The sequence below is a fragment of the Bombus vancouverensis genome, chromosome 4 (assembly GCF_051014615.1).
Source record: "Bombus vancouverensis nearcticus chromosome 4, iyBomVanc1_principal, whole genome shotgun sequence".
Classification (NCBI taxonomy): Eukaryota; Metazoa; Arthropoda; class Insecta; order Hymenoptera; family Apidae; genus Bombus; species Bombus vancouverensis.
In genome coordinates this window covers 13727373-13755114 of record NC_134914.1, presented here as the reverse complement: position 1 = coordinate 13755114, position 27742 = coordinate 13727373, and the positions used below count along the sequence as shown (strand labels likewise).

Sequence of the window (27742 nt, the reverse complement as noted above, 5' to 3'; positions counted from 1 at the left end):
CATCGGAACTGAAAGCAGTAGAAAAGTCTGCGAATAAATCCTCGACGTATGTTCGTCAATTAAACGAAATCCTCTTGAAACATCGTGATAAGGATTTGAAAAATATGACTGTATCACGTCCTGTTCTTTGATTAGAAATTTTTGTAGTAGGTATATTTAGAGAGAATTATTCAATATGTTAACCGTTAATACTTATGTATATGTTCAAATAATTAGTATATTTGAACAAGTATGTTAATATTTTATTTCTGTTAGAATAATGAATTTGTACATAAGATTGCTATTTGCATAAGAAGGAGAAATATACAAGTTTATACTTTGTAAATAATATATTTGTATTTTCGTATATAAAAATCATTAATATTTTTATTTGATATTAATGTAGTGGAAGAATTCTGTTATGTATGTTATTCTATTATTATATAACAAAGAGTCACAAACTTGTAGCATAAATGAAATTTATTTAAATACCCCAAAACCGTTTCTACAATATTATGTAAAAAAACATAATAATTATGATAATAAAAATATAAAAATTATAAAACATAAAAATTATAATAATTATGAATATAAACTATAAATATCCTCTATATTGCTGTGTCATGTTGGCATTAATTATTTATTATATTTTCATATTGTAAAAAGATTGAAATAATCAATATGTCTTAAATAAGATTTTCAAGTGGCATACATTGTGGTTCTTTAGTTCCAATAAGAACTCCTCTAGGTGCACAAAGCCAAGGATCTTTGGTTGTTTTCTGCCATTTTAATAATCTTTCTTGTAAATCAAAGAATATTTTCTGAAAATAAAATTTATATATGGTTTAATATTTTAGGATATATTTGTTCAAGTATAGCAAGTGTTTCGTTTTTAATTACTTTTGCAGATGATTTAGAAGCAATATTATTTTTTTCTTCTGGATCATATTTTAAATCATACAATTCCCATTCTGGTCTTTCATAGTAATTTTCTAATGTCTTGTACCATGGAAGTGATTGTTTATTCCTGGTTCTATTCAAAAGATCCTTTAAATAAAAGAAAAATGTATGATTTATAATTTAAAAAATATTACATAACCTTTTCTCATATTAATTTTTATCTTTTGCAGGTTACCTGAAAGGTTGGTGAGACGTAAAAATCTTGATCAATAGGGAATGGCATTTTATAGTTAATGTTATGTATAAGCTTATATCTTTTAGTTCTAATAGCACGCATGGGATAATACATAGTAACTTCATGATGTGTTTGACTGGCAAAAACAGCTGTGTCATTTTCTATAGGTTCTGGAAACACATAAGTGTGTAGCAAGATAATGTTAAAGGTGTCTTAATCCTGAAGGTAGATAATTTGAATTTACCTTCAATAAGAAGTGGAAGGAGTGATTTTCCAGTCAAATGAGGAGCTTCATTTGTATCAAATGAAGATTGATCTGTATATGGTATGTTAAACCAGTCTAATAATGTTGGTACAATATCCAATAATGATGTTAAACTGTGTGTTACACTATTTCTCCTATGATTAGGAATTGGTGACCTAATCATCATAGGTTCTGCCAATCCTAATGTGATAAAGTTAATTATTTTTCTATAGTAGATATCTTCAATTTTATTTTTAAAAAAAGAAGTTTCTCTTTGCTTATTTATATATTTTAAATAATTTGACTAGTACCTGGTTCATATAAATTTGTTCTACCATTTGGAAATGGTATACCATTATCAGAAGTGTAAATTACTAATGTATTATTTTTAAAACCAGCATTCTCTAGTTCTTTTAAAACTAATCCTACACCTATAAAAATTTCAATATTTATTAGTAATGGTAGTTTTGAAATTGCATCATTGTTTTTAATAAAATACCTTGATCTAAGCGAGAAATGGTTGTATATTGAGCAGAGATATCACGTCTAGCAGCTTCTGTATTTTGAACAAAATATGGTACTTTCACTTGCTCCCACTGATAGTATATTGGATACCAGTCAGGGATAGTACCCATACCAGTGTCTCCATTGCCAAATTTTTCACAAAAATTGCCATATTCTGGATGTGTATGACCACATCTATGAGGATCGTGAAATGCAATATATAAAAAGAAGGGCCTGGAAATGTAATACTTTATTTATCTTTGTCATTCTTCAAGTTGAAGTCTATCAAATTCATACTTTGTCTTATTTTGAGATAGAAATTCTCTGACTAAAAGTTTAATTTTAGTAATGTTTCGACCAACTTGAAGTATAGAATTATTTTCTTCTGTATGGGAAAAATCAAATGGATACACACTACCTGGGCCTACATGCTTTTTACCTATGATACCTGTAAAATATTTATAAATGATTTTTGAGTTTTCATAATTCTTAAATTTAAATATACCTGTCCTTATATTGTTTTTTTTTAATATTTTTGGCAAACTTTGGACAGTTTCAAATGAGTTAAAGTGATGAATTCCATGATGGAGACCATACATCCCATTTTGATGACTCGGTAAACCAGTGAGTAAGGAGGAACGACTAAAATGTTTACAAATTGTGAAAGTAACACAAAGTAATAATATTATACCTACATTGATATGAAATATTGAACAGCAAGTTGGACAATAATAATGATACCTAGGAGAACAACTGCTGACTGAAGAATATGCATTATTAAACAGTAAACTCTCTTTTGCCAAGTTATCTAGATTAGGTGTTTGGCAAATATTATTTAAATAGGATCGCATTTCAAATCCCCCATCGTCAGCTGCACAAAAAATTAAATTCTATATTTATAATTCCCTAAGATTGTAAAATATGAAAAGATATTTTATTTTTTAATTGAAGATATACAACACAGATGAAGAATATTAACTAAAATTTGATTTTTACATGAAAATATAAAACAAAATATGTATTTTAATTTTTAAAAATTTTATTTCGCATTTCATAAGATTGAAATAACAAAATTTTTGAGAATAAAAACAGTAGTATATTTTTACCCAAAAGTAAGACAGCATTTTTATGCGGCACGATGTTTGCATTTATCTTATATAATTCTAATAAGATAAGGAAGACAAAGCAGTATAATTTATTCGAGCAACTTCTTCTTAACATTGCAATTTTGCAGATAAGAAGAGTACCGATAAAGAACACGTCAAATAAGCCACGTATCAATCTAACCACCGTCTGTATTTTTGTTTTTTTTTCTTCGTTACTTTGTATGCAGTATTTAATTTATTTCGTGGTCGATGAAAATAGAGAAAGTAGAGAAAATGAAATATCAACTTAATTACGGTCGTAATATTGTGTAATAAAATAGTGTTATCTTTATTCATATGTTAATGACTTGTTGTCTAGACAGGTTATATTCATTGTGTATTTATCAATAATGTTTTAGATACATATCTATATGTTCTGATCTTTTCGATAATTTTTACAAAAGTGTTATGATTTTTTATTAGAATTGTAATGTATTTTGTTTTTCTCGTTCTTTTTCGTCTATTTATTAATTATTTTTATTAAGATTGTTTTGATATGATTTAATCTGTCAGGAAGAAGATCATAAGTGGTGGGGAATTGTTAATATATAATAATGAGAGAAACGCCTTGCACGTGACTTGCGTGTGACTTGTTTGATACATACGATAGTTTTTTAAAATAGTAATAAATTTTTTATATCAAGCAATTTTTGATATTTAGTTATAAAAATTTCTTAATAGCTATATTTATATTTTGTACAGAGCTTTTAACATTTTTTCCTTATTAAAAATTTAATGTAAAAATTTATGTTTCAGGTAAGCAGATAAACAGTATCATTTTACTATGACTAAGAAGATAATATGTTTATTTGATGTTGATGGCACACTTACGGATCCTAGACAGGTATAAATATTTATATTAAAAACAAAATACATTCTGATTGTTATGAATAAGTTTTAATTTCTTATTAGGCAATTAAACCATCCGTGGAGAAGTTCCTTTTGGGGACTGTTAAGAAAGAGTTTGACATAGCTATAGTTGGAGGATCAGATTTAAATAAGATTAAAGAACAGTTGGGTGGTAAAAGTATATTTGAAAAGTACAAATATGTTTTTGCAGAGAATGGACTTATTGCTTTTAAAGAGGGTAAACAATTACCTACAGATGTAAGTGATACAATTAAGAGACAATATTAAATTGTTATAAAATTTTCTGTTTCTTACTTTTTATTTCTTACTTCAGACAATTCAAAGTATTATTGGTGAAGAGGCATTGCAAGATTTGATCAATTTTTGTCTGAAATACATATCTGAATTACATCTACCATTCAAGCGTGGAACTTTTATAGAATTTAGGACAGGAATGCTTAATGTATCACCAGTTGGTCGTAATTGTACTAAAGAAGAGCGTATTCAGTTTTATGAATACGATCTTGAGCATCAAATACGTCAGAAATTTATTCAAGCTATCAAAAAGGAATTTCCAGATCTTGCTTTAACGTACAGTATTGGTAAGTGAGATTTTTATGTTTGTATAACATTTGTTCTTCATATAGATTGTTATTGAAAATGTGTCTATTATATGTGTAAAGGAGGTCAAATATCTTTTGACATTTTTCCTATTGGTTGGGACAAAACATATTGTCTAAGACATATTCAAGGATATGAGGAGATACATTTCTTTGGTGACAAAACAGCAGAAGGTGGCAATGATTATGAAATTTATGAAAGTGATTTAACTGTTGGACATCGTGTAACTTGTCCAGAAGATACAGTTAATCAACTCAATATTCTTATAGCATTTATTAAAGAAAAAAGAGAACGAGAACAACTGGAGGTTCCTATGCAATGTGCATAATGCAATGAATATTTAATGTATTAAATAATTTACTTAAAAAAGAAGATACTTTTATATATTTATGTTGATTTGTTTTTCTGTTTTATTAGTAAGCATTCCATTTATAGTATTACATTTTCAATATCAAAAGAATTTTTGATACAATTAAAAAATTTAGATTATTCAATCTTTATTTTTATCAAATTGATTATTTCAATTTGTTAAAATAATCTTATGGGAAATTGAATTGTAAATTTCGTTTTTAATGTTTTATAAAGAACATGTGTTGAAGTATAAAATTGATGCAACTGCTTGTAATATGCATTTGAATGAAATGAGAATTAATGTTATATATATAAACAGAATTATTTTATTTTTTAAAAATAAACTTATGTGTTTACATAAATATATACATATTGTGTATTAACAACAACAACAACATTGTTATAAACTATATAAAATTCTGAAATTGTTTAAATCACGTATAAAAATACTTAAAACTATGTACCTAACAATATTATTTCTGTACTGTATTAAATATTAGTTTACTAATTTCATATGTTTCTATTTAAATACAAGTATGCTTGAACTTTCATAATGATGTGTCGATGATCGAAATTAATCACATTACAATGATGTAGTACAAGAAAGGCATGTTTCTGCATTTAATCTCGATTAAAATGCACTTTCGTGATATGTAGATAATTAAGCGTAACAAACTTATAAAGTACGTTGTATTTTATTTTTATATGTTTAAACTCCCTGATAAATGGGCATACGTTTCGTCCCAAATGCTGCAAGTCCTTCGATTCTATCTTTTGAATCTACAACTGTGTTGTAACATTGTTTTTCAATTTCAAATCCATCTGTAATAGGCATTTGTAGACCTTTCGATATCGCTGTTTTTGCCATTCTAAAATATGATAAAATAAGAGTATTATTTATTATGATGTATTGTTTGTTGTGTATTATATTTATATAAACCAAATTTGTAAACTTATACTTACTTAACTCCAATTGGTCCATTAGGTAAGATTTCTCTGGCAATTGTTAAAGCAGCTTGATAAGCCGCATCACCACTTTTATTTTGTGGAACTACTTCATTTACTAAACCAATCTTCATAGCCTGTTCACCATCAACGATGCGTGCAGTGTAAATAAGTTCTTTTGCTCTAGCACTTCCAATTATTCTTGGAAGTCTTTGAGTGCCTCCTGCTCCAGGAATAATAGCCCATTTTGTTTCTACAAGGCCCATTTTAGCTTCTGATGCTGCAACTCTAATATCTGTGGCTAGAGCAATTTCTAATCCACCACCTAGTGCAGCACCATCAATAGCAGATATCACTGGGGTTGGTAAAGTTTCTATATCATATGTCATATTTCTCAAGAATGAAACAAATTTTGAAATTTCTGCTGTGTCCATTCTTGCTCTTTCTCTCAAATCTGCACCAGCACAGAAAACTTTTGGGACCAAACTACGAATGATTAATACTCTCAACTTTGAGTCTTCTCTGATGGAAGAAATGGCATCATGTAACTGACTAGTTATAGTTTTGCCAAGAGCATTGCAAACTGTGGGTCGATTTAATCCTAATACTACAATGCCATTGTCTTTTCCATCCAAATACTTAAGTACTACTTCTTTCACATCTTCTTTTGGATTTAACATTGCGTTGGTAGACATTGCCTTTGTAGCAGTTGTACAAAGAGAATGGAAAGTGTGTCTGACACTTGTCGTTAAAGACCCCATTATGTAAAGTTTATGTGTAAACAGGCTTTCACTCAATTAAGTCTTGTGTGAACACAATCTGAAAAGAAATCTCCATTATTAAAAATATTACAACAAGAAATATTAATAATTATCTTATAAATTATTCATAATATTAATATGCAGTTCATACAAGAGTTTAATTCGAATTACTTTTAACACTTAAAAAGTGAATAAACATATCCAATATACCAATGATGAATTATAATATATTAGTAACTGAATATCACAGATTAAAAATATGGTAAGTTATTTTTAAGAGCTTACATGATATTTTAGAACTCAAAGAATTAATTAAAATTACTTTTATCTAAATATTCTCCTACAAGCAAGTTTTAAAAATCGTTCAATTCATAGTCAACAAAACATTATAGCCATCTAGCGGTAAAATGAATTGTTTAGAAATTAAATTAAAGCTTGCGCTTTTAGAAATTTTCTATGCATATTCGATTTCTTACGTAATTAATTAATTACATGCAATTAGTGCAAAGTGCCCTATTTTGGGCCTGCTTGCGCCGTCTACAGGTGAATTAGTGCAACTAATAAGAATCAAAATTTCTAACTAGTAAATGGCACCACCACATTCAAAATGCATGTCGGTATATTATATAAGTCTGACCAGAGAGGAAATGGGAGTACTCGTGTTTATAGATTTGTTTGTTCCTGGACTAGTGCTGCACTATGCGGCCAAGTGCTGAGGTTAATTAAAGTTAGCATACACAAAAACCTGTAAAATTAGGGATCTGCCCTGTTTGATTGCATAAAGACATTGTATTAGCCAATACGAATGATTATGACTAACAATAAATAAATGACGAAAGTAGAAAATTAAGTATAAACAAATATTACACATAGCAATATTATATATATATCATAATCATTCGCATTGCCTACTACAATGTTTTTGTGCAACCAAACAGGGGACATTCTTAACTTTAAGCTTAAATACATAGATTATTGTATATGCTAAATTGCAACCAAACAGAGCAGATCCCTAATTTTATAGGTTCTTGTATATGCTAACTTTAGTTGACCTCAGCATTTGGCCGCATGGTGCAGCACCTGTACTGCGAAACAACTAGAACAGGCGTCTGACTGGCGCCTTGTCCTTATTATCAAATATCTCTATAGCAAGTACAAAAACAATGATGATTAAGTATACTAGGTATATCAAGTATACAATGAAGTAATAATGACAATCAAATTCCTGAACGTTGGGTACGACGTACAAGCGACGTACTAACGACGCGTACTCGAGTCGGCACGGTATGTATGTTATGTATAGATATATACGTGCATATATACTTTTATGTGACATATGAACTAAAAATCCCTGATGAAAAAATATTTCATTATAACCCATACTAAATACATATGTCAAGTTTTACAATATGAACACAGATATTGTATAAGAATTTTTTGTTAGCATAGAATATTGTAAAAATTGTAAATCGGATCAGCAACGAACTTGTCAAAGAAAGAACAGCATCGGCATGTTTACAAATCTGACTTCTGTCTTATTCTTATTATCAAACATCTCCATAAAAAAATACAATAATAACAATTATCTTCCTAAACGTTGAAAAATGAAATTATAAAGTAATTAACGAAAGATTAATATACTTAATATTTAATGGATAAATAGTATCGGTTTGTTTATATTATGTATACATAAGTCTGACCGGTGACTTATTCTTATTATCAAATAGAAGTATAATAATAACGATAAACAGATTGAAATATATTACACCGTAGAACTGTATTTTCACACAATATTACACATTTTACAGTATACTATGCACATTTTCTCAGCAAATGTTAATTTAAAATCTGTCATTCACATTTTTGAAAATTGTTTACTCCAACAAATTTATCTTATTTTAATCACCCTAAAGAATTTAGTGAAACGTAGGTCACTGATGACCACCGTGCCAGTCAGCGTGTTAACTTTTTAAATATTGAAAAATCATTCCAATAAAAGTGTAAAACACCCAATAAAAGATTAATATTCCGAATATTTTAACACGGTCAAGTCTGACTTGCGTCTTACTCTCACTAACAAATATCACTATAAAAAATACAGTAAACACGACTAGTTTTTAAACTTTGAAGAATTATTCAAATGAAATTATCAAATAATTAATGAAACGTGTAAACGTATACGTATAAATGAAGAAAAATAGAAATACCGTGTCTTCTTTCGGAAGCGTGTAGGAATGTCTCTGACGACTCCTTGGACTTTACGCACCGTCGCGTTGCACCAATAGCATTTGTGGTAGGGAGGCCCGAGAAAAGTTCAAATATAACGTACTAACTTCAGTACTTCGACGACGACGTCGCAGAGTCGCAAGCGCAACTGGTTGTTGTAGAAAATGAAAGGAAAATATATTCTTCGCGACCTACTCAAGTTGTACGTGTATTTATACACTGTGTGTCACACGCACACAGATAAGATTCAAACATCCATTTTGCGTCAGTCGATACGTTTTTCTATCTCTCCTGTTAACTTTACGAAGCGCGAGTTGCTGCTAGAATGGAAGAGAAGCCAATATTTCGAGGTTCTCAATTAAAACAATTAATATGCATTATCAGTATTTATATTAATAAATGTCTGAGACACCCTTAAGTAGGTTTCGAATAGAGTAGTACGTTGTTGAATGGTTTGTATAAAGCTAGACCTGTAACTTTAAAGAATTAAAAGTATGGTTAGTAAAATACATATTATGGATCTCGTAAACCGATAATTTAATTTAATTGTGATTAATTGAGATTAATATAAAAATGGATTAATAAATTTATAAAAGTCACGATAATGGCCTTTTCATAAGCAGCGTAGTCTATATAGATTATAAGTTACAATATAGTTATGTAATATAGTATATAAATTAGAATATATTCGAAACTACATACGTACCTACTACCATTAATAATCTGTGTCTTAATAATAATTAAATAATAACATATGTCGTACAAAGATAAATAACTGTCTTATCAAACAAAATAGGATTTTATCTAGCAAAATAGCAAAAACTATACTTTTCTATTTGCAGGTAATCGAAGTTTTAGAATTTTTATATAAAATATGAAATATCTATTTTCACCATTATGAGATGGTTGATTTGTAAATGTTATACAATATTTCCCCAAATTATCGACAAATCAACGGAATTGAATGATTTTGAAATTTAAGATTATCTTATTATTATTATCTTATTATTGTTACGTGATTTGTTCCTCCCTCTTTTTTGTACTCGAATCAGTAATAATCTTGTTTACAGTTTTTATAACTATAAAGAAGATAAATAAGCCAGATTACAGATGTATGCTTTTTGACTGATAATTTCTTTTTTTTAATTTCAGTAAACAGCTGAATTTAATTACCTACGTTACGTTACAACGATGACGTAAATATGTCGCATATGTCTTTTTTAAATTTGTAACGAATTGTCAAATAGGAAGATATTAGATGAAATATTAATAAACCGAATTGTAATAAAATTTTACCGGAACTTCCATTAAAAAAAAAAAAGACAATTTTATTTACTGAAATTAATTTTATTAAAGACGTCAATTTAAAGATTTACAGCAAGCGGTATTTTTGAGACGTAACTTTTCATGCAACAAATTGTTAAACAAACTATTTCATTCAATAATCACTACGTTAACAAAGTATCATTTGTATTTAATCAATAACTGCGGTACGCGATTATGCATACCATAAACGAAGAAAATGAGATAATCTAAAATTAGAACCCCCTGCTCTTAATCGAAGCAGAAAGCAAATCATTGAGTAAATTGTACTTAGTTAAATTTTAATATTTGTACGTTACTTACTCACCAAAAGTAGAAATCGTGGAATAATTTTAAGTCTCTTTGTTCAAATATCCTGCGTTTGTCATTTTTTAATATGTTCAGATATTAAATACATGTGTCACGAATGTCATAAAATATTAATAACATTCTGCGATAAAACTATTTAGTCACTTCTATTTTTAGTTTAAACTGCATAAAGAAGTATGGAATATAATTAAAAGAGAAGTCACTTGTGCCTTTTGCATGTCCATTAGTTTCAATGACGATATGTCACAAATCATTTCCTTATTTTAAAATGAATAAACATGATAAAACAAAATGAGAATTATAATTTTGTATTGATAATCCTTCTGGGATCTTTAAATTTGTCTTTAACAGGGTTGTCGTTTTAGATAAATTAGAATTCAACGGTGTAAATCTACTTAAAGTACTTTATTGATATATAAATATTGATAGAATATCATTAAAACAGTATAAAAAGTTGACTTATTCATTTTACAACGAATCTTTTTATAAATGTAAGCTCAATTGTCTTAAGTATCGGGTAACATAAAACAATAGGTATAAATGCAGATTACATCGATATCGCAGCATGAAAATGTTTCAGACTTTGCAAATGATTCATAGAAACTACTAGAAATAAATAAATAAATTAATAGCGAATATTGGTCTAGAATGAAAATGCATAACTCTTTCAAAACCAGTTTATCCTTCGTTCTTTCTTACAAAAATTGTTATTAAAATGAAGCGAAGGAAGGATAAGCAGTTTGCTATTTGTTGACTCTTAAAATTCCCAGTGTTTAAAACAAAAAAGAGATAAATGAATAAATTGTACCTTTAAAAATATAAACCAGTGATATAAAACTGTAACATTAAATCCTCAAACCATATCTAAGCCAAAACACAAGATCTGAGTAATAGAAATTTGTCAGTTTTTAGATAATAATAATGGAAAGCGAAAAGGTACGAAAGTACGTTAATTTTGCCGCAACTCCACACTCTTCTACATACGGTTTATCAATATCTATCATCGTCCAATTAATCAAACTATTATCTATAACGAACATCGTGAATTCTATCAATGACGCACGAAGCATAACAGATACGTATACCGAGATATTTAGAGAGCCAATCGAGAATTGAAATGCATTCATCGACACTCTAATTTTTTTCATAACATTTCAACCAATAAATTTGGTTACACTTCTACTTACTATGTAACATACTCCGTTAACTAATCTATTCAAAACGATTCAGAATCAATTATTACTTAAATTCTTATCCAACGAAAGCATCCAATTCTCGCAATTCGAAGCTAACGAAATTACAGAAGATTCTCTTTAGATTCGAGAAACAAACAGCCATAAAACCAAACGCAAATACCATAAAGAGAAGACTGCTCTCACGAATAATGATTCACAGACTGTGGACTTTTATGCATTTCTGATAAACATTTAAAAATACAAAAATCCACAGAATGCGTACAATATGCAAAAATATATAAAATACACTAAGTATGAATGATCATAGTTTTTAATAGGCGAAACATATTACTATTACTACTATTACTAGATATCGTTTCTTTAGATCTCTCTTGGTAAAAATATGAAATTGCATAAAAATCCGCGGTCTAATAATTTAAGAAATAAAGACAAAGAGAGAAGTCCGCTTTCATGGTGGATGAAGGTTTTCATTAAGACCAACGATGATGCGAAGGAAGATTTAAGCGGCGGCGACTGCAACAGGTGGAGGTCGAAGCATCGACCTCGTGGCCGATGATAATTTCTCCGAGACTAAATGAGCGATGTGCGATGATCTTTTCCAGACGAATTCGCGCGTTCTGTCGTGATCGTCCGCGCTCTCCACTCGCACCTAATTAACAAATAACATCGAGATTAACAAATTGTTCACGTAATCGTCGCAGTTATTAAGTTCGAGTTAACTTCAGTGTCTTCGGATCTGAAACTTCGATGGTGATGATATTAGATTGCATCGGTTTGCAGGATTTACAGATGAAATATCTGTTTTTTTTTTAAAACCATTTATAAAGTATCAGTTACCTTTGAAAATTTGAGTATTTTTAGTTCAGTGTGTAATTGGTTTCAAATTGGAAGAAATGACATATTTACATATTTGGTTTACGTCATTTTCGATTCTTTTCGTCGATTGAAACGGGAACGAGGGCGAAACGTAAAAATTAGAGAAACTCCATCTTCCGACAATTTCTCAAACTTTCCATCTCTCTCATCTATCGGACATCTTATTCTCTTTCGTAAGATATTTCCTATAGAAATGAGAATCTACAATATTTACGAGACGATCTGGAATCCGCGCGTGAGACGTGCTTTCTTTCGAAGCTGAATTCATTAAATTTCGCGCTGTCGTCGACTGGTGCACAGCAGATTAAAGAAGGAGAAACTTTCTGTAACACACGTGAATTAAATGCTAACAATGTTATCGGACGTAATTCTTTCGAACGTGGATAATGTATGGCAAAAATTGTTGGCAGTTTTAAATTTAGTATTTCAACGGGCTTATGTAAATGTTAAGACAATTCAACAAGCTGGTTCGTGAAATCCAAGGATGATGATTGTTCGTGAAACAATGAACGAAAAGAGGAAGTTGGAAGAATACCATTGACGATAATTACTTGTACATTAACTAATACACGACGAACAGCAAGAAAAATAGCGCTTCAGACGATGGTAAGCCATTTTATCATTATTTATCGTTTGATGGTAATTAGACCGCGCATATCAATACAAATACATATTTTCATATTTTAATATAATCGAAAGAGTGGAACTTAGGTAGGAAATTGTTTTATTCATTGAATATCCTAACTCTATACTTTGTACGTTTTATACGTTTTTCATATTACGTGGATTCCGTGAATTTTTGCACTTTCAGATATCCTGCGCATGCGTGAAAACTTATAGTCCCATGATGGTAAGAAAAGAAAGTGGAAAATAGAAGGACGAGAAAGCGAAGAAAATGGAAAATGGAAAAAGGAAGAGAGAAGCAAGTGAAAGGTAAGAAAAGAAAAGAAAAAGTAGTAGAGGTATAAGTATAATTATACTTATTTCTATTTGACATTATGCTTATTGACAGGATTAGAATTACTTATTAGATCACGTATTAGAAAGGAGAAAAGCGTAAAAAATAAGGAAAAGAATGAAGAAAAAGGTAAAGAAAATGAAAAATATGAAGGATACCGGAAAATTGAAAACAATAGAAAAGGTAGAGAAAAATGAATAAATTAAAAAGAAACGATACATAGATACAAATGAAAAAGTAAAGAAAGTCGATAAATGGATCCACGTGAATCAAACGACAAACAAAGGCTTAAACGAGAGTCATCAAATAGAAGATAAACGGAAGACAGTCATCAGAGATAGGTTTTTAAGGCAGTTTTTTACTCGTGACAAAACTCGTGGTATTATACAATATTCGGAAACGTGTTTGAGAGATAGCGATGAATATGTAGTTGCTAAAGAGGCAATGCTTGATAAAGATAAACGTGCAAAACACGTGCCAAAAGTACTGATTCGTTTGAAGAAGATAATAATCGTTTGGTGATCGTCTGCAGAATGGCATTACCATTTCTTACAGACAAAAATTATAATTACCTCATAAAAAGAACCATATTGTAAACTAGATAAGATGCATATGAAATTGATAAAGCAACAATTCACACCCAGTGACACAATTGGAAATTAATTCTATTGTTCATAAAATAACGTTTAAGAACAATTACGTAATCACGTGTAAATATTAATAATATATAACAGTAATTAGATCAATAATTATATCAACGATATTATTCGATATAGTAAATATAGTAATACTGTTGTATTAGCTTACTATATTAATATAGCGAATAAAATTTAACTTTTAAATTTAGCGAACGATAATAAAATGTAATGAATTATAATGCTTAACTTAACTGCTTAAATTATATGCTAATGTATATAAGATTGCTTAATGGTATTCAGCCACGATTTGAATAGAAAATATAAGAATATTTGTTCTGCCGGCACGAAGACATCTTTAATGCATAATTGACAAAAAATATTGAGAGATATTCACCGAGACACTGAACTTAGAATGCCACATGCTAACAGATAACCTTAGGGTAGATATAATACTGTATATGTTATTATAATCCCATTGATATGACAAAAAGTAAATGTATTATTTATCATTTATTTTAATAAGATGCTGACGGCAGAAAGTTGACAGCGATCGAAAGTAGCTTACGAGGCTCGCAAAGACTTTCTCAATGTAATCATCGAAATGATTAAGTTATGTAAGAAAGTGGCAACATTCGAAGATATAAACTTTTAATCGGACGAAGCTCGAATGAATGAGGCAACAGGTCGAACGATGACACTTCATAGTATATTTCGTTCAACGTGTTTCTGCACTTCTGATCTAATATTATTATTTAATATCGACGAGATATTACTTTGTAACGTTTAATACTAATTATTTGGTATCTAACGTTACTTTATAATCTATATATTATTTATATTTATCGTACCAGCGTACGATAAATTATCAAATCTTTTTTCCTCGCAAGCAAAGCGTCTTGTGAAAAATTGCTATTCTATATCTTTGGCTTATTTTCGATCGACATAGCGTAAGAGAAGACCGACGATATATCTGTTAATTTTGTCTCCTAGTGTGTCTCATTTTTACGGATATAGAAACGAAACCGATAAAAGGTTGATTCTATTATGTAACGAATTTTTTGCTCATTTTTTCTCACTTCAGCGAGTGGCTTGTGCGACAGTAAAATATTCAACTAAGGCGAATGCATTATTAATTTTTTATACGAAAGTTCTCGACGAATAAGAACTCAGTGGCGTGACATGTATCTGATAATCCGAGAGGCCGAAGAATTGGCCCACCTCTGCTTATTCATGATCGAGGTCAATGCTCATTTACGACCATTCTATCAAACGAATTTTCATCTTTAACTTGAATTTTAAATTATAAATTATTGAATATTAGCTTAAAATGTATATATTCGATGAAATTTATCAAATTATATTTTTTTTAATACCTTATAACTGTTTCTTTTCATATATTTCTTTTAACAAGTTTAAATAATGCTTAAACAATACCTAATATATCATAACTTGTAATAAGGAATGTTTGAAAGATTTCACAACGAAATCAATTTACGTGGAAAGACAATAGGAGTGATTAAATAACACAGAGCGTAATGGTTTAACTATAATACCTACGCAAGTAACTTTTCCAAGTATTCTGTCATTTAATATAATCGAGTATAAACGACTGTAAGGGAAAATCGAATACTAAAATGGAAAACTGCCAGTAACTTTTCCAAGTACTCTGCCATTTAATATAATCGAGTGTAAACGACTGTAAGGGAAAATCGAATACTAAAATGGAAAACTGCCAGTAACTTTGCTAAGTACTCTGCCACTTAATACAATCGAGTGTAAACGATTGTAAGGGAAAATAGAACACTAAAATGGAAAACTGCCAGTAACTTTGCCAAGTACTCTACCGTTTAATATAATCGAGTGTAAACGACTGTAAGGGAAAATAGAACACTAAAATCGAAAATTGCCAGTAACTTTTCCAAGTACTCTGCCATTTAATATAATCGAGTGTAAACGACTGTAAAGGAAAATAGAACACTAAAATGGAAAACTGCCAGTAACTTTTCCAAGTACTCTGCCACTTAATATAATCGAATGTAAACGACTGTAAGGGATAATAGAACACTAAAATGGAAAACTTTAACATCAATTTTGTTGTGTATCTAAGCAGATAATTTGATCGATAGTCGGATCTTTAAAATGACATTTATCTAAATTCTGATTCAGCTATGTAAATATCGATAAACTGCGTTTATTCGCTTATTTGTAATCATAACAGTGATATCGAAAAAAAGACGAATATGATAAGAATAAAATATAACGAATGATTTGAAATCAGCACAATCTACAGTTAACGATAAGTACTTGTTCGATTGTTAATTTCCGATTAACCGTTAAGAATCCACTACTTGCGTTTTGGCCCAACTACCGAGGTCCTCGAAATTCGATCGTTTAATCAAACGAATGTTTAATCATCTGAGATATTATCACTTATCGAAAGAAATCACATGTCCCTAATATTTATCGATTTTGACGTATGACGTTGAGGCTTCCTATTGGAACATGGTACGATGCATGCATTGATCCTTAGATTTCGTGATATATTTTATAATGTAAATCAGAACCCTGTCTTAATCGGCGAGCAACGCTCAACTGGAACGCAGATCTCAACGTGTAGAGGATGACACGGTTCCTAGACTCTCATCATTGTATTCTGTTCCTTGATCTTCGGGCAAATCTTACCCAATAGACGTTGAAAAGCAGAATCATCCATACGCGAATGATTTCTACGATTCATTCGTCTGGAGTTCTTTTAATAACGCGAAATTAGAACGTCCGTTTCTCTCGACTAACCATCTTTTTGTCTATTTCTCTTTAGTCTCTAAGTCTTAATTTTTGTATAATCAGCACCTATTATAGTAATATATTTATATTATAGTAATTGCGTTAGACATAAGTAAAGGCAATATAAGAGATGTAATCTGGAAGTCGTCCAAAGCCGAAAGACTAAGATTAAATAAAATAAAAATAATAAAAATATTATAGTAATCCTGTTATAGTAATACTGCAGTTGGAAGATAATCAGACATCGTGGAAGACGTGTCCCGATGTTGGTATCGCGGCAAAAATTCAGAAGAATCGGTAACGCGGAACTAAACTCAGACTGATGCGGATCTTATGAAACCTAAGCAGAAGCTCATGCGTCGTCAAACATGTTTCAACGCGTATAGAAGCCTTCGTCGTTCGAGTAATCAGTGTAATAAATCACAAAGTCCGATTGTTATGTGCTCTAATCTTCATTCGACTTAACGAAGATAATTTTACAAATTTGAAAACAGTAGGTTCATTGTCGTACTTTTAAACGGATACTATCGTTACAGCGCGAGATCATAAAACCATAAGTTAGAAATATTACAACGTTAAGCGATAGACGACCGTTTATAACGGGGGAGACCGCAACGACGCGGATGTTAGGAATTAGCATAACTTTTCTTCCTTTCCTTGAACTCGGTGCGCTTTATTATCTTATTGCCTGCGAACCGTTAAACCCGGTGCAAACGAACGGTTTGCGACGATATCACCGCCGCGAGGCAGTTTGCCATTGCGTTTTAGGTGCCGTTGTAAACGAAGGGTCGCTTCCTAGATGCATGTTAGACGCATCGATGCTGTAGCTGAGTATACACTGAAAGACAATTGTTGGCAGATACGTGTCAATACGCAACCAGTCGGTATTTGCCTTTCCTGAAAAATCCGTAGAAAGGCAGGTGCTAATTAGCTGCGACATGTATCTGCGGATAATTGTTCACAGCAAGTGTACACTTAGCTTGAGAATACGCTTCCATGCAGTGGTCATCGTAAAGTAATATACAGAGCTGTCCACGAAACAACAGCGAACCGTTTTCATCGCTACGCATTTGCGTCATGACAAGATGTATTTTACGCTTCGTTTTACACATCGGCATAGACGCATCGTCATATCCAATAAAACGCTCCTATGAAGCGGCAAAGCTTCGTGGAACTCGTGGGCAGCGAGCTTAAAACGCGGTAGGAAATTGCTGCGGTGAAAACTATTGAGGTATGTATAATTTTCTGTGCTGGACTAGGTTAAATGCGTAGTAGAGATACTTGTATGTGAATATCAGTGTGTGGAAGTATGTGTGTCCGAAGCGTTTCGAAAACAGATGAATGTAAACTCTTCAGTCGGTTAAGGTCCGTCGAAGGGTCGGTTTACAGTCGAGTATAGAAGAAAGTGCTGAGACGCGTGCAAATGTGTATCGATGAATATACAAGGAATCGTCCATGAAATAAATATATCATTGTTTTAATATTAATCCTCAGTATAAATTTAGCGTTCCTATAACATTATTTCGGATCTCAAAGATCCACAATTCTCAACAAAAACGTTACAGCAAACCGCTAAGAATTGCGTCCCGTGCGAACTTCTTAATATAAATTGACGCTACATTTTGTCTGAGAAACGAGGACGTTATAATCGTAATCAAACTACGGATTTTTATGCATTTACGTGACATTTGAAATATACATATAAAACACAAATTGCAGAAATATGTAGAATATTATATTTGTCATGGTTTTCGATAGACAAAACAAATCTCTGTTTAATCCCTGTTCTGTTTCTTTAGTTGTGACCATAAAAATATAAATTTGCATAAAACACCGTGGTCTAATTGTAACTTTCATTTCTAAGTACAATTGTTATTGAATATTGATATTATAAAAGAATGATGTCCTTTGAAATCCTAACATGTTTCAACCTCTCCAAACTTTTATCTACACAAAGTGTTTGATAAAAATTGAAACCCGACAAAATCCTATCACTCCTGAGAATATGTCGATTCACGATCCATAAATATGAATGATCTTGGGAATTTGCCGTATTCAGACACGTGCTATTTAAACGTCCCATTATTCGAACGGAGCATGCCTCTGCTGTCAATATAAAGTGAAATTAGCATTCCATGTAATCATGTAAATGTAGAAGGCAGAAAAATTGGCGCAGACGTCGCGAAAAGTCGAAGGCATTAGTGAAGCATTTATGATGTGAGATAAAGAGCATTAGATGATCCAACGTATAAACAGAATGTAATTCAATACGATTCGACGCTTTAAAAAATTAATGCGACTCTGATAGTAAAAATACACAACCCATAAAGAATTACAGATATTGTTGAATATTGTTGAAGTCTCGATTTACCATCGAATACAAAATTATGTTTTACTTCAAGAAAATTGATTTTAGATTCAATGTTGACGAAGTATATTCTACCATCTAGTTAGAAGATTCTTGGTGTTTCAATGACCGATTATCTTAATTAAAAAGGTCGTTATCCTATGTATATTTGTTGATATGAAAAAAAAAATATTACGAAGAGAACGTAAAGTGCGATTATGAAATTGGTAGATGAAAAGCAGCCAGATGGCAGATGTACATATAAATAGTTTTGTTCAGCTGTATCTGCTTAAAAATTCCGCGATAAGAGTCACGTAACGGAATAGTTAAAAAGTGGCGAGAGGAAAAAACCAGTTGAAAAAATTATCTAAATCGTAGCTACTGAAGAAAGTTTTGACCAAATAAAAAAGCAAAACAGAATGGAAGATATTCTTATATTGTTCGAAGCACGTATTCACATGCTAGTTCAAGATAATGCGATCATTCGGATGACCATGTAATTTGCATGAAAAGAATTTTAGAAATGAGCAAATCATGAGATCGCTCTTTAAATATAAATTATATATAAAGAGATATTCTGTTTTACCAATAAACAACAAAATTTTCTGTTTAAATTCACCAGTCTCCTAATAATAAAAAATTGAATGCATCTTTTCGAATACGCTAAAGCATAAGGAGTTAAAGACGAAAGATTGGTTATTCTTTTAGTGATAATTAAGATTATTTGCTAGTTACCTGTTTAGGTTGCAGAACGCGGATGGAATTGAGGGTAGCTGCACCACCATGAAGAACTCGAAGACTCAGTTTACCCGACATTTCGGCAGTGGTAGCAGTCGCGCTTCTCAATTCCTTCTTTGCAGCCCTACCAAATTCCTTTTCAACCTTTAGTATCAAAGGACCGAGAGTAAATCTCGTTTTGATCATGGTGTGATCGCTCATCATGTTCACAGACACGTCTCCGGATCTTTGTAGGCTCGCGAGTCCGTAAAGTGTGGCTCTCGCCTTTGGTTTATTTTTCTTTGTCTGGAAATTGATAAGAAGTGTTATTTGATTTTATTCGTCGTAAAAGTTACTTCCTAGACTTTTAAGTACACGTGTACGCGTGCATATTCGGTCTACAAGAAAATGAACTATTATATCTTCTGCAAAGCAATTTTGCAAGAGAATTGAAAATAATATTTTATAAAAAAAGAAAAGAAATAGGACCGCTTATGTACACAGCGAATGTAAGACAAAAATCTACAAAGTGGGTGTTACAAGGAGCAGAATCAACGACTGAATTTTAAGTATATTAAACTAATTAAGGTAACGGTATGATTGTTACCTTATTTTTATTACTGCTAGTCTGTTTCGTTTTGTTCTTCGTTCCAGCACGAGTTTTATTTGATTTTTTGCTATTCGAATTAGATACTCGTTTGTTTGTAGATTTTGTGGTTGTCTCCACGTTTGATCTACTTGACACTTGAAGTTCAGATACGATAGTAGTTGCTTCCTTTTCAACGGTAGCAGCTGACATAGTCGTATTTTCAACGGCCTCCAGAGTTTTCTAGAAACGAATTTAAATTAGTCAGTTTAAAATTTACTTTACAACACCGATGATTAAATTTTCAACGACAGGATTCTGTTTTAGTAAATATGGTTTCTTTCAAATGAAAATGTTGTTCTTAATAGCGTAATTCAAGTTTATTATACCTGTGTGTTTTCAGGAACTTCTTCGATAATTTTCTCTGTGGTCACCGAAACTATTCCCATATTGCTCTTCTTTATTCCAGTCTTGCTATTGTTCTTCTTCGTCTTGTTTTTGCTCTTCTGTTTACCGGACTTCGATTTGGCATTCGCATTGGACAATTTCACCGTCACTGGGTCATAATTGCTACGTAAGATTTTATTAATTCTTCCTAAGATGTTGTCCACGAAACGATTGTATTTCGCCACGTAAATCGCCGATACGTCGTTGCTTGGTTCCGACTGCATCATTCCTGAAATTTATCAATTTATTGTTGTTGTCTAATTTTCATTTCTCTCCAGAAACATCTATTGAAACTCGACACGGAGAATGTTCAATTTATTAACGCACAATTTAGCGATCCACGATTTAAGTCTTCTTCTTATTATTTTAATTTATTATTCGTATTTAAAGTTCTCAAATTTAAAAATCCGCGTTGTATACAAATTTATTTTTAATATTTAAATATTTATTTAACATTTGTAACGCACAATTTAGCGATTCACGATTTAAGTCTTCTTCTTATTATTTTAATTTATTATTCGCATTTAAAGTCCTCAAATTTAAAAATCCGCGTTGTATAAAAATTTATTTTTAATATTTAAATATTTATTTAACATTTGTAACGCACAATTTAGCGATCCACGATTTAAGTATCCTTCTTCTTATTTTAATTTATTATTCGTATTTAAAGTTCTCAAATTTAAAAATCCGCGTTGTATAAAAATTTATTTTTAATATTTAAATATTTATTTAACATTTGTAACGCACAATTTAGCGATCCACGATTTAAGTATTCTTCTTATTATTTTAATTTATTATTCGTATTTAAAGTTCTCAAATTTAAAAATCCGCGTTGTATAAAAATTTATTTTTAATATTTAAATGTTTATTTAACATTTGTAACGCACAATTTAGCGATCCACGATTTAAGTCTTCTTCTTATTATTTTAATCTATTATTCGTATTTAAAGTCTTCAAATTTAAAAATCCGCGTTGTATAAAATTTATTTGTAATATTTAAATATTTATTTAACATTTATAATATTGCTCAAATATTTGCATTTCTATTTATTTATATTTATATGTTACTTAGATTTTGATTTCGAATAGTCAATCAAGAAAGAATCATTTGACCTACGAGAGCTCCCAACAATGTCCATAATCGAATTAAAGTCCAGCTTTCAACATCTGCCAGGTTATCGACCACAATGGTGATTCAATGTCAACGACCCATTTTCCACGATCAACTTGTAACAAACATTCGCACATACTTTCAGCCATTTAGTAAATAATGCAACGAATTCGAAATTCGAAGAGTACGTCGTAACACTTCTCCGTAATTTAGAATTTCAAATTATTGCGAATCGATTTCACATCTATCCGTATATCGGACAATTACCAGATCAATTTATCCAAAGTGAAATCGCGTTAACGATCGCGTTTCTTGGCAGCGAGCTAATGCAATTTAATGGTCGAGCATCGGGGCATTCAAATCGCCGTGCATTTGTTTTCTAAGATAGTGGCTAGCGTTAAGCTATGCGATGAATCGACACGAGAAAAAAACTTCCGTGTGGCGACCTCGATGAATTAAGTTCGTAAGAAAGAGCGACAATGTTAACGGTATATCGGAATCCTCCTGCGGAGCTGAACTGGTCTTCGATCTGGGCCACGACCTGCTTCCTACTCACCTACAGATCTATCTAGTCAGCGCGTGCAACCATACGGACAAAAATTCCTCGTGTCTATCTAAAAACTCTCCCCGGTTGTTGATCCTATTCCAGCCACTTTCTTCCGGACGGTTGGTCATTCGCAAGGATCCAAATACTCAGACCGCGGCCAATTAGAAATAGACGCGACGTGAAGTTTCATTCAGCAAAATTCCGTGTCGAGTATTTTTAGAAATATCTAGTAAATGTAGTTTATTTGTAGGTTATGTTGAGTTGCAACATAAGTTGTATGTTACCAATAAGAGCTTCGTGCTTTTAAATTTATTACAATATATGTCATTTACGTTAGGACTTAATGCAACAACATTGATTAATTATTGTTAACAAATTTGAGATGCGGAGAAAAGTTCAATCTACCGAAACCTGTTCCAAATGGAGAACTTGTAAATCTGTGAAAACCTCAGTACTCTCTAGAAGCAAAATTTGATCCAATCAAACTCGCTGGAAATGAAAAAATTCGAAGTTTCTAGAAACAGAATTGAATCTCATGAAACTGGAACAAATTCTAATAACAAACTCTAAAGCTCCCCGAAAAAATCGAAGAACAAGTAACAATCCGACCAAAGAAGCTCCTTTCAAATTGAAAAATCCCGAGCTCCGTCAATTAAATTTCGTCACAGTCTACTAAAAAAAAAAACCTCGATTCAATTAAACTTCTAACATCTAAATTAGAAAATTATAAATTAAACAATTAAAAATTAAATTACAAAATGTGAAGTCTCCAAAAAATGCAAAAGCAAAATTTAATTCAACCGAACAAAATCTTGAAACTTAACTAAGCCCCGTTAGACTGAAAAGATTCAAAAGAGATGTGATGTCAATGATCGATTGCAGCTGATTGGGAATGCGAGAAGAAAATAGAATGACGTGGCCGGTGATCGGGGACGAGAGACAGCCATGACTTTGGGTGTGGGTCAGGGTCATGGACGAGAGAACTCTTTCGCACCGCCACGCACGCTTACGCTTAACGTACTCTGGGTCAGTGGCCTCGTTCTGTTTTGGACCGAGTGCTTGGTGAAAGCTGAGAAAAAATTTCAACCCGGTCACACCTTTATTGGATCTGGCCTCTCAGCCGGAGTCCTGTAGAAAGTTAATTGGCCCCGACCAGCTTCGTTTAATTAAAATTTTTGACGCGTCACAACGTACCGCTTCTTTCGTTACGATTCGTTTCGTTTCGCGTCTATCATTCGCATTCTTCTTCTTCGATTAATTCGAATGAAATTAATTGAAGCCGAATCGAACGATCGTTCCACGACGAAATTTAATTCGTAGACTGTGTATGGAAATTCGTATTTTTTAAGTACTTCGATAACGAGTATTGTACTTTGGCTGCTTTGTATATGTATGTATATGTACAGGATGTCCGAAAAAATCGGGACAAAACTTATGTTACGTGGAAATGAGGTCACGTAGGTGAAACAAGTTCGTACAAACTTATGTTCGAAAATGCTTCATCGAGGAGTTACAAGCGTTCGAAGAATTTTTATTAATTTTTTTGTCAGTTATAAGATATGTTTGCGATTTCTTTCTTCTGTAAGAACGCAGGCTACCAATCGTCGAACCCTTTCGAATAATCCTACTGTTATGAAAATAATAGTAAATGCATTTGCGTCTATCTGCGATTTTGTGTAACTAGTCATAAGAACAACTTTCACGGAAATCTTTGAACGCTTACAACTCTTCGATAAATGAGCATTCCTGGACATAAAGTTCATACGAACCTTTTTTACTCAGTTGGCCTCATTAACGCGTGATTAATAAGTTTTGTCCCGACCTTCTCAGACACCTTGTATAGTTTGGTATATTATAAATACTGTGCATTTTTGCACCTTTAAATTTCCTATAAACATACAAACATACAAACATTCGGAATTTATTACTTAGAAAATAAAGATGCGCTTAATTACATACGCCTCGTTTATTCAGTATAGTAATTGAGCGCTATTTTGTTGGAACGTTTGATGATGATCATTACGTTGGGAAACTTTTTATAATTTTTAAAGATTAATATTTAGTTCTTCTTTGTAGTTTTACAGTCGCTAGTTTGAAGTTTTTAATTAAATTCCTTTTAATCTTTTCGTTACTTAATTCGATTCAATTCCGTTTTAATTAATTTTTTTCTTTAGCTGAATTTTTTCATTAAATTCTTTTTAAATTGCATATTGCTTATTTAAGTCTTCCAGCTTAGTTACATTTGTTAATTAAATTCTTTCTATTTCGTCTAGGAGAAGACGCTGTGCTTTTATAAACGAAATGTAATTTTCTGAAATTAAATTCCTTTTAATTAAATTCCTGAATCGAGCTAATGCTTGTGTTTTTTGTTGAGAATTTTTCATATAGAGTAAATTATAAATAAATGAAAGGTGATTAACGTAACGTGAAAAATGTATCGCTCCAGGAAATGGCTCTCGAGAGTAGTTTGAATTATTAATGTATCATTAAACCAAAGTAAATGAACTAAATAATTTTAATTTAAATTTTACGAAGTTTCAAATTTAGACAGCATTAAGAAAGATGATTGTAATTTCTAACGCTAATTGTAAGAGAATCTCTCATTTTTCTAGAAGATTCTTAGTCAAAACTCTCGACCAACGTCTTTAATAAGAAATTCTTTCGTTTTCCTAAAATGTAAAAAGTATCAAGCTATCCTACTTTTATTTCATGAAATAAATTATATTAAATAATTACACGCGTATATGGGAAATAATCTACTGATAATTATCCAATGTGCCATGAATGTTTAAACACACTGCTTGCAAATAAATACACGTACAAGCATGATATACCTATAATTATATAATATGCTTATATTAATTCCACTCTAACTACAACCTTTCACTTAGAAAAAGAAAGACGATCAATATTCGTTCCTTAATTACATTTAAAATTAACCTGTTCTGTAATAACGTTACTATGTGCGCATAATAAATATTTAATATTATGCCATCTAATTGATCTACTATTTATGCATTGCTCTACAGATACTATGATTTTACACGTACTACTACTACAAGGTAAATTTCTACTACAAAAAGAAAAGGAAAAAGCGGGAAGAGAAAATTAACATCCATCGTACGTTCAATACTCAATGTAGCACTATAAAGTGTTGTGTGCTAACTTCACCGTGCACGTAATAGGCAGATGTAATTTTTAACACTACATTATATTGTGCATTGTTCTGGTGATGCTGTGCTTTGGTACAAACGAGAAAAGGTGTGGAATGCGTGTAAAAAGGCCCAAAGTTTCGTGCTACTGTCCAGTAATACGTGACCGTCGGTCGTCATAAAGCCGTCCACCAAACACGTGCATCTACTCGTCAAGGATAAGGCAAAGAAATTGCAAGCAAGGGGTACATTAAATAGTTCTACGAACGAGTGACAAGACAAGCAAAGGATTCCTAAGTAAAAGGAAAGGCTTCCGGCAACGATCATTAACCCTTTGAAGAGCAATTAGTTATAACTATAATATCAATTGCAAATGACACCAATTAAGAGGCACATTATATGGTCAAACGTAATTCGTCTTCTTACAGTATTTTATAAATAAATACTAAACATTTAGTAATATAGATATTTAATAATACTACATATACACTATGATTATGAGTATAGAAAATTTTGGACGTTGCATAGTTTTTTACGTATTATTAATTTTTGAATTCATATGTTATTATTATCTTTCTCTCTCTTTGATCGCTTCTTTTCAGTTTATTAGGAAATCTAAAACTTGTTCTGTTTTTTCTAATAGATCGATTTTACTACGATTGATAAATAAAAAAAAAATGTATTCTCAATGTAATTTCATTCAAGATATTTTAGCTTCACTATTTTAAATAATACTTATAGAAAAATTGATAACCTAAGCCCAACCTAACCTCTTTTATACCTATCATTTCTAAATAAAATTATATTTTATCTAAAAGCTTTATAGAATATAAATATTAATAAATACTATCTGAAGTATCAAACTCCAAGAAATTGAATAATTGTCCAATGATAGTAATTCAATGAAAAGATCCAATAATTCAAAACTATAATAGGAATATAGAAAATAATTGCTCCAAAGGGTTAACCGAGCTAAGTGACACAGCACATCACGTATTAAATGAAGAAAGTAGCTCTAAACGATTAATACCGGAGATTATTCATAATTAGAACGGTGTATCAAGACGTGGAAAAACAAAACGAATAATCGTTCCTCTTCTCGTTTTTCCCTCGATTAACGAGGGAAAGAGGAAAAGAGAGGTTATCCTCTGGATCACGATTAACCTGGACAAATACACGAAACTGGTTTGAACACGGACGATTGGTGACAGAAATAAAAAGGCGAGACACACAATTTATTTTGTTGTTTTTTTCTAAAAACAATAAGTTATCTGTATTTTTGCAATCCAGAACGGACAATATCTCTGTACAAGCTTCTTTTCAAACAGAATTGTTACAAGTCCTGCGCGATAAACAACACCGTTTCTCGGCCACAATTTTATTTTACAAATACACATTTTCTCTTTTTTGTTTCTTACATTATTTGAATTAAAATAATTTTAATAAAAGATTATATTTATAATGGAGACTTAAATTATAAGATAAATTTGATTTGAGTCCCAATTGTTTATATATACAAGAAAAAAGAAAGTTCATTCATTGAAAATAAATGTTGAAGAATTGAAAGAAATCCAGCGTTAAAAAATTAGAGTGGCCAGTTGCGGTATTGCTTACTCAGCGAATGAATGACATCGTTCACTTTACGGCTCTCTTTCTCTCATTCTTACGTAAAGACATACGGATTCTCTCCTTTACTCCTCGTTTTATCGTTAGTCGATAAACGAGTAGAAAAAGGAAAAGAAATACGTGACGTGAGGTCACCAAGCTAAGATATTTTCAAATGATACCTATTCCTTCACATCGCCAAAGTACCTTTTTCCCTTCATTCTATGTCGACCAATAAATATCCAAATTTCTATTGTACAATTTATGTTTTCCGTAAAAAAGAAATCTTTTCTCGCACATAACTATTCAACATCGTAAAACGTCTCGCTTTTTCTGCAATCCTAAAGTTCACATGAATTAATATAATATAGACTGAAAGACAAATA

General features: G+C 31.2%; 4 protein-coding genes and 1 long non-coding RNA gene across 11 annotated transcripts in view; 2 read left to right on the top strand and 3 right to left on the bottom strand.

Moving 5' to 3' along the window:
• Positions 1-600: 600 nt before the first annotated feature.
• Sgsh (N-sulfoglucosamine sulfohydrolase) lies at positions 601-3100 on the bottom strand. The gene is made up of 10 exons (XM_033333709.2): positions 2969-3100; positions 2604-2733; positions 2368-2504; positions 2160-2310; positions 1858-2096; positions 1670-1789; positions 1359-1559; positions 1115-1284; positions 880-1026; positions 601-800 (listed from the first exon to the last, which is right to left on the bottom strand). The coding sequence occupies exons 1-10, from the start codon at positions 3081-3083 to the stop codon at positions 666-668; spliced, it is 1545 nt and encodes a 514-aa protein (XP_033189600.1). The 5' UTR covers positions 3084-3100; the 3' UTR covers positions 601-665.
• Pmm2 (phosphomannomutase) lies at positions 1301-4867 on the top strand. Of its 5 annotated transcripts, none has more exons than XM_076618168.1 (5): positions 1301-1439; positions 3764-3851; positions 3920-4114; positions 4191-4458; positions 4540-4867. In XM_076618168.1, the coding sequence occupies exons 2-5, from the start codon at positions 3792-3794 to the stop codon at positions 4803-4805; spliced, it is 789 nt and encodes a 262-aa protein (XP_076474283.1). In that variant the 5' UTR covers positions 1301-1439; positions 3764-3791; the 3' UTR covers positions 4806-4867. The 5 variants fall into 5 exon arrangements, with proteins under 5 accessions (XP_076474283.1, XP_033189616.1, XP_076474285.1 ...); XM_033333725.2 differs by lacking the exon at positions 1301-1439 and adding an exon at positions 3038-3153; XM_076618170.1 differs by lacking the exon at positions 1301-1439 and adding an exon at positions 3162-3276.
• Positions 4868-5009: 142 nt separating this feature from the next.
• On the bottom strand, positions 5010-8935 carry LOC117156576 (methylglutaconyl-CoA hydratase, mitochondrial). Its single transcript, XM_033333722.2, has 3 exons — positions 8742-8935; positions 5792-6592; positions 5010-5697 (listed from the first exon to the last, which is right to left on the bottom strand). The coding sequence occupies exons 2-3, from the start codon at positions 6532-6534 to the stop codon at positions 5538-5540; spliced, it is 903 nt and encodes a 300-aa protein (XP_033189613.1). The 5' UTR covers positions 6535-6592; positions 8742-8935; the 3' UTR covers positions 5010-5537.
• Positions 8936-10778: 1843 nt separating this feature from the next.
• Positions 10779-27742, bottom strand: part of LOC117156529 (uncharacterized) — a 24863-nt gene continuing 7899 nt past the window's right edge. For 2 of the 3 annotated variants that reach the window (XM_033333628.2, XM_033333629.2), the window contains exons 4-7: positions 20884-21170; positions 20516-20737; positions 19927-20214; positions 10779-12237 (exon numbers count right to left, since the gene is read on the bottom strand). In XM_033333628.2, the coding sequence (XP_033189519.2) occupies positions 12088-12237; positions 19927-20214; positions 20516-20737; positions 20884-21170 (947 nt within the window). In that variant the 3' untranslated portion in view covers positions 10779-12087. The other variant, XM_076617600.1, reaches the window with a different exon arrangement.
• LOC143302540 (uncharacterized) lies at positions 12654-18580 on the top strand. Its single transcript, XR_013058132.1, has 3 exons — positions 12654-13070; positions 13276-13397; positions 13477-18580. It is a non-coding gene; the product is annotated as an uncharacterized LOC143302540 (long non-coding RNA).

What these genes read in the sequence shown, in the direction of transcription:
- Sgsh (XM_033333709.2), bottom strand. Translation starts at nt 3,083, where the DNA reads ATGTTAAGAAGAAGTTGCTCGAATAAATTATACTGCTTTGTCTTCCTT. An exon ending in AAATGCTGTCTTACTTTTGG is followed by an intron (nt 2,734 to 2,968) that starts GTAAAAATATAC and finishes TTTTTTGTGCAG; the next exon opens with CTGACGATGGGGGATTTGAA. An exon ending in ACGTCTCACCAACCTTTCAG is followed by an intron (nt 1,027 to 1,114) that starts GTAACCTGCAAA and finishes TTTTATTTAAAG; the next exon opens with GATCTTTTGAATAGAACCAG.
- Pmm2 (XM_076618168.1), top strand. Translation starts at nt 3,792, where the DNA reads ATGACTAAGAAGATAATATGTTTATTTGATGTTGATGGCACACTTACG. An exon ending in CACTTACGGATCCTAGACAG is followed by an intron (nt 3,852 to 3,919) that starts GTATAAATATTT and finishes ATTTCTTATTAG; the next exon opens with GCAATTAAACCATCCGTGGA. An exon ending in GTAAACAATTACCTACAGAT is followed by an intron (nt 4,115 to 4,190) that starts GTAAGTGATACA and finishes TTCTTACTTCAG; the next exon opens with ACAATTCAAAGTATTATTGG.
- LOC117156576 (XM_033333722.2), bottom strand. Translation starts at nt 6,534, where the DNA reads ATGGGGTCTTTAACGACAAGTGTCAGACACACTTTCCATTCTCTTTGT. An exon ending in AATGGACCAATTGGAGTTAA is followed by an intron (nt 5,698 to 5,791) that starts GTAAGTATAAGT and finishes ATCATATTTTAG; the next exon opens with AATGGCAAAAACAGCGATAT.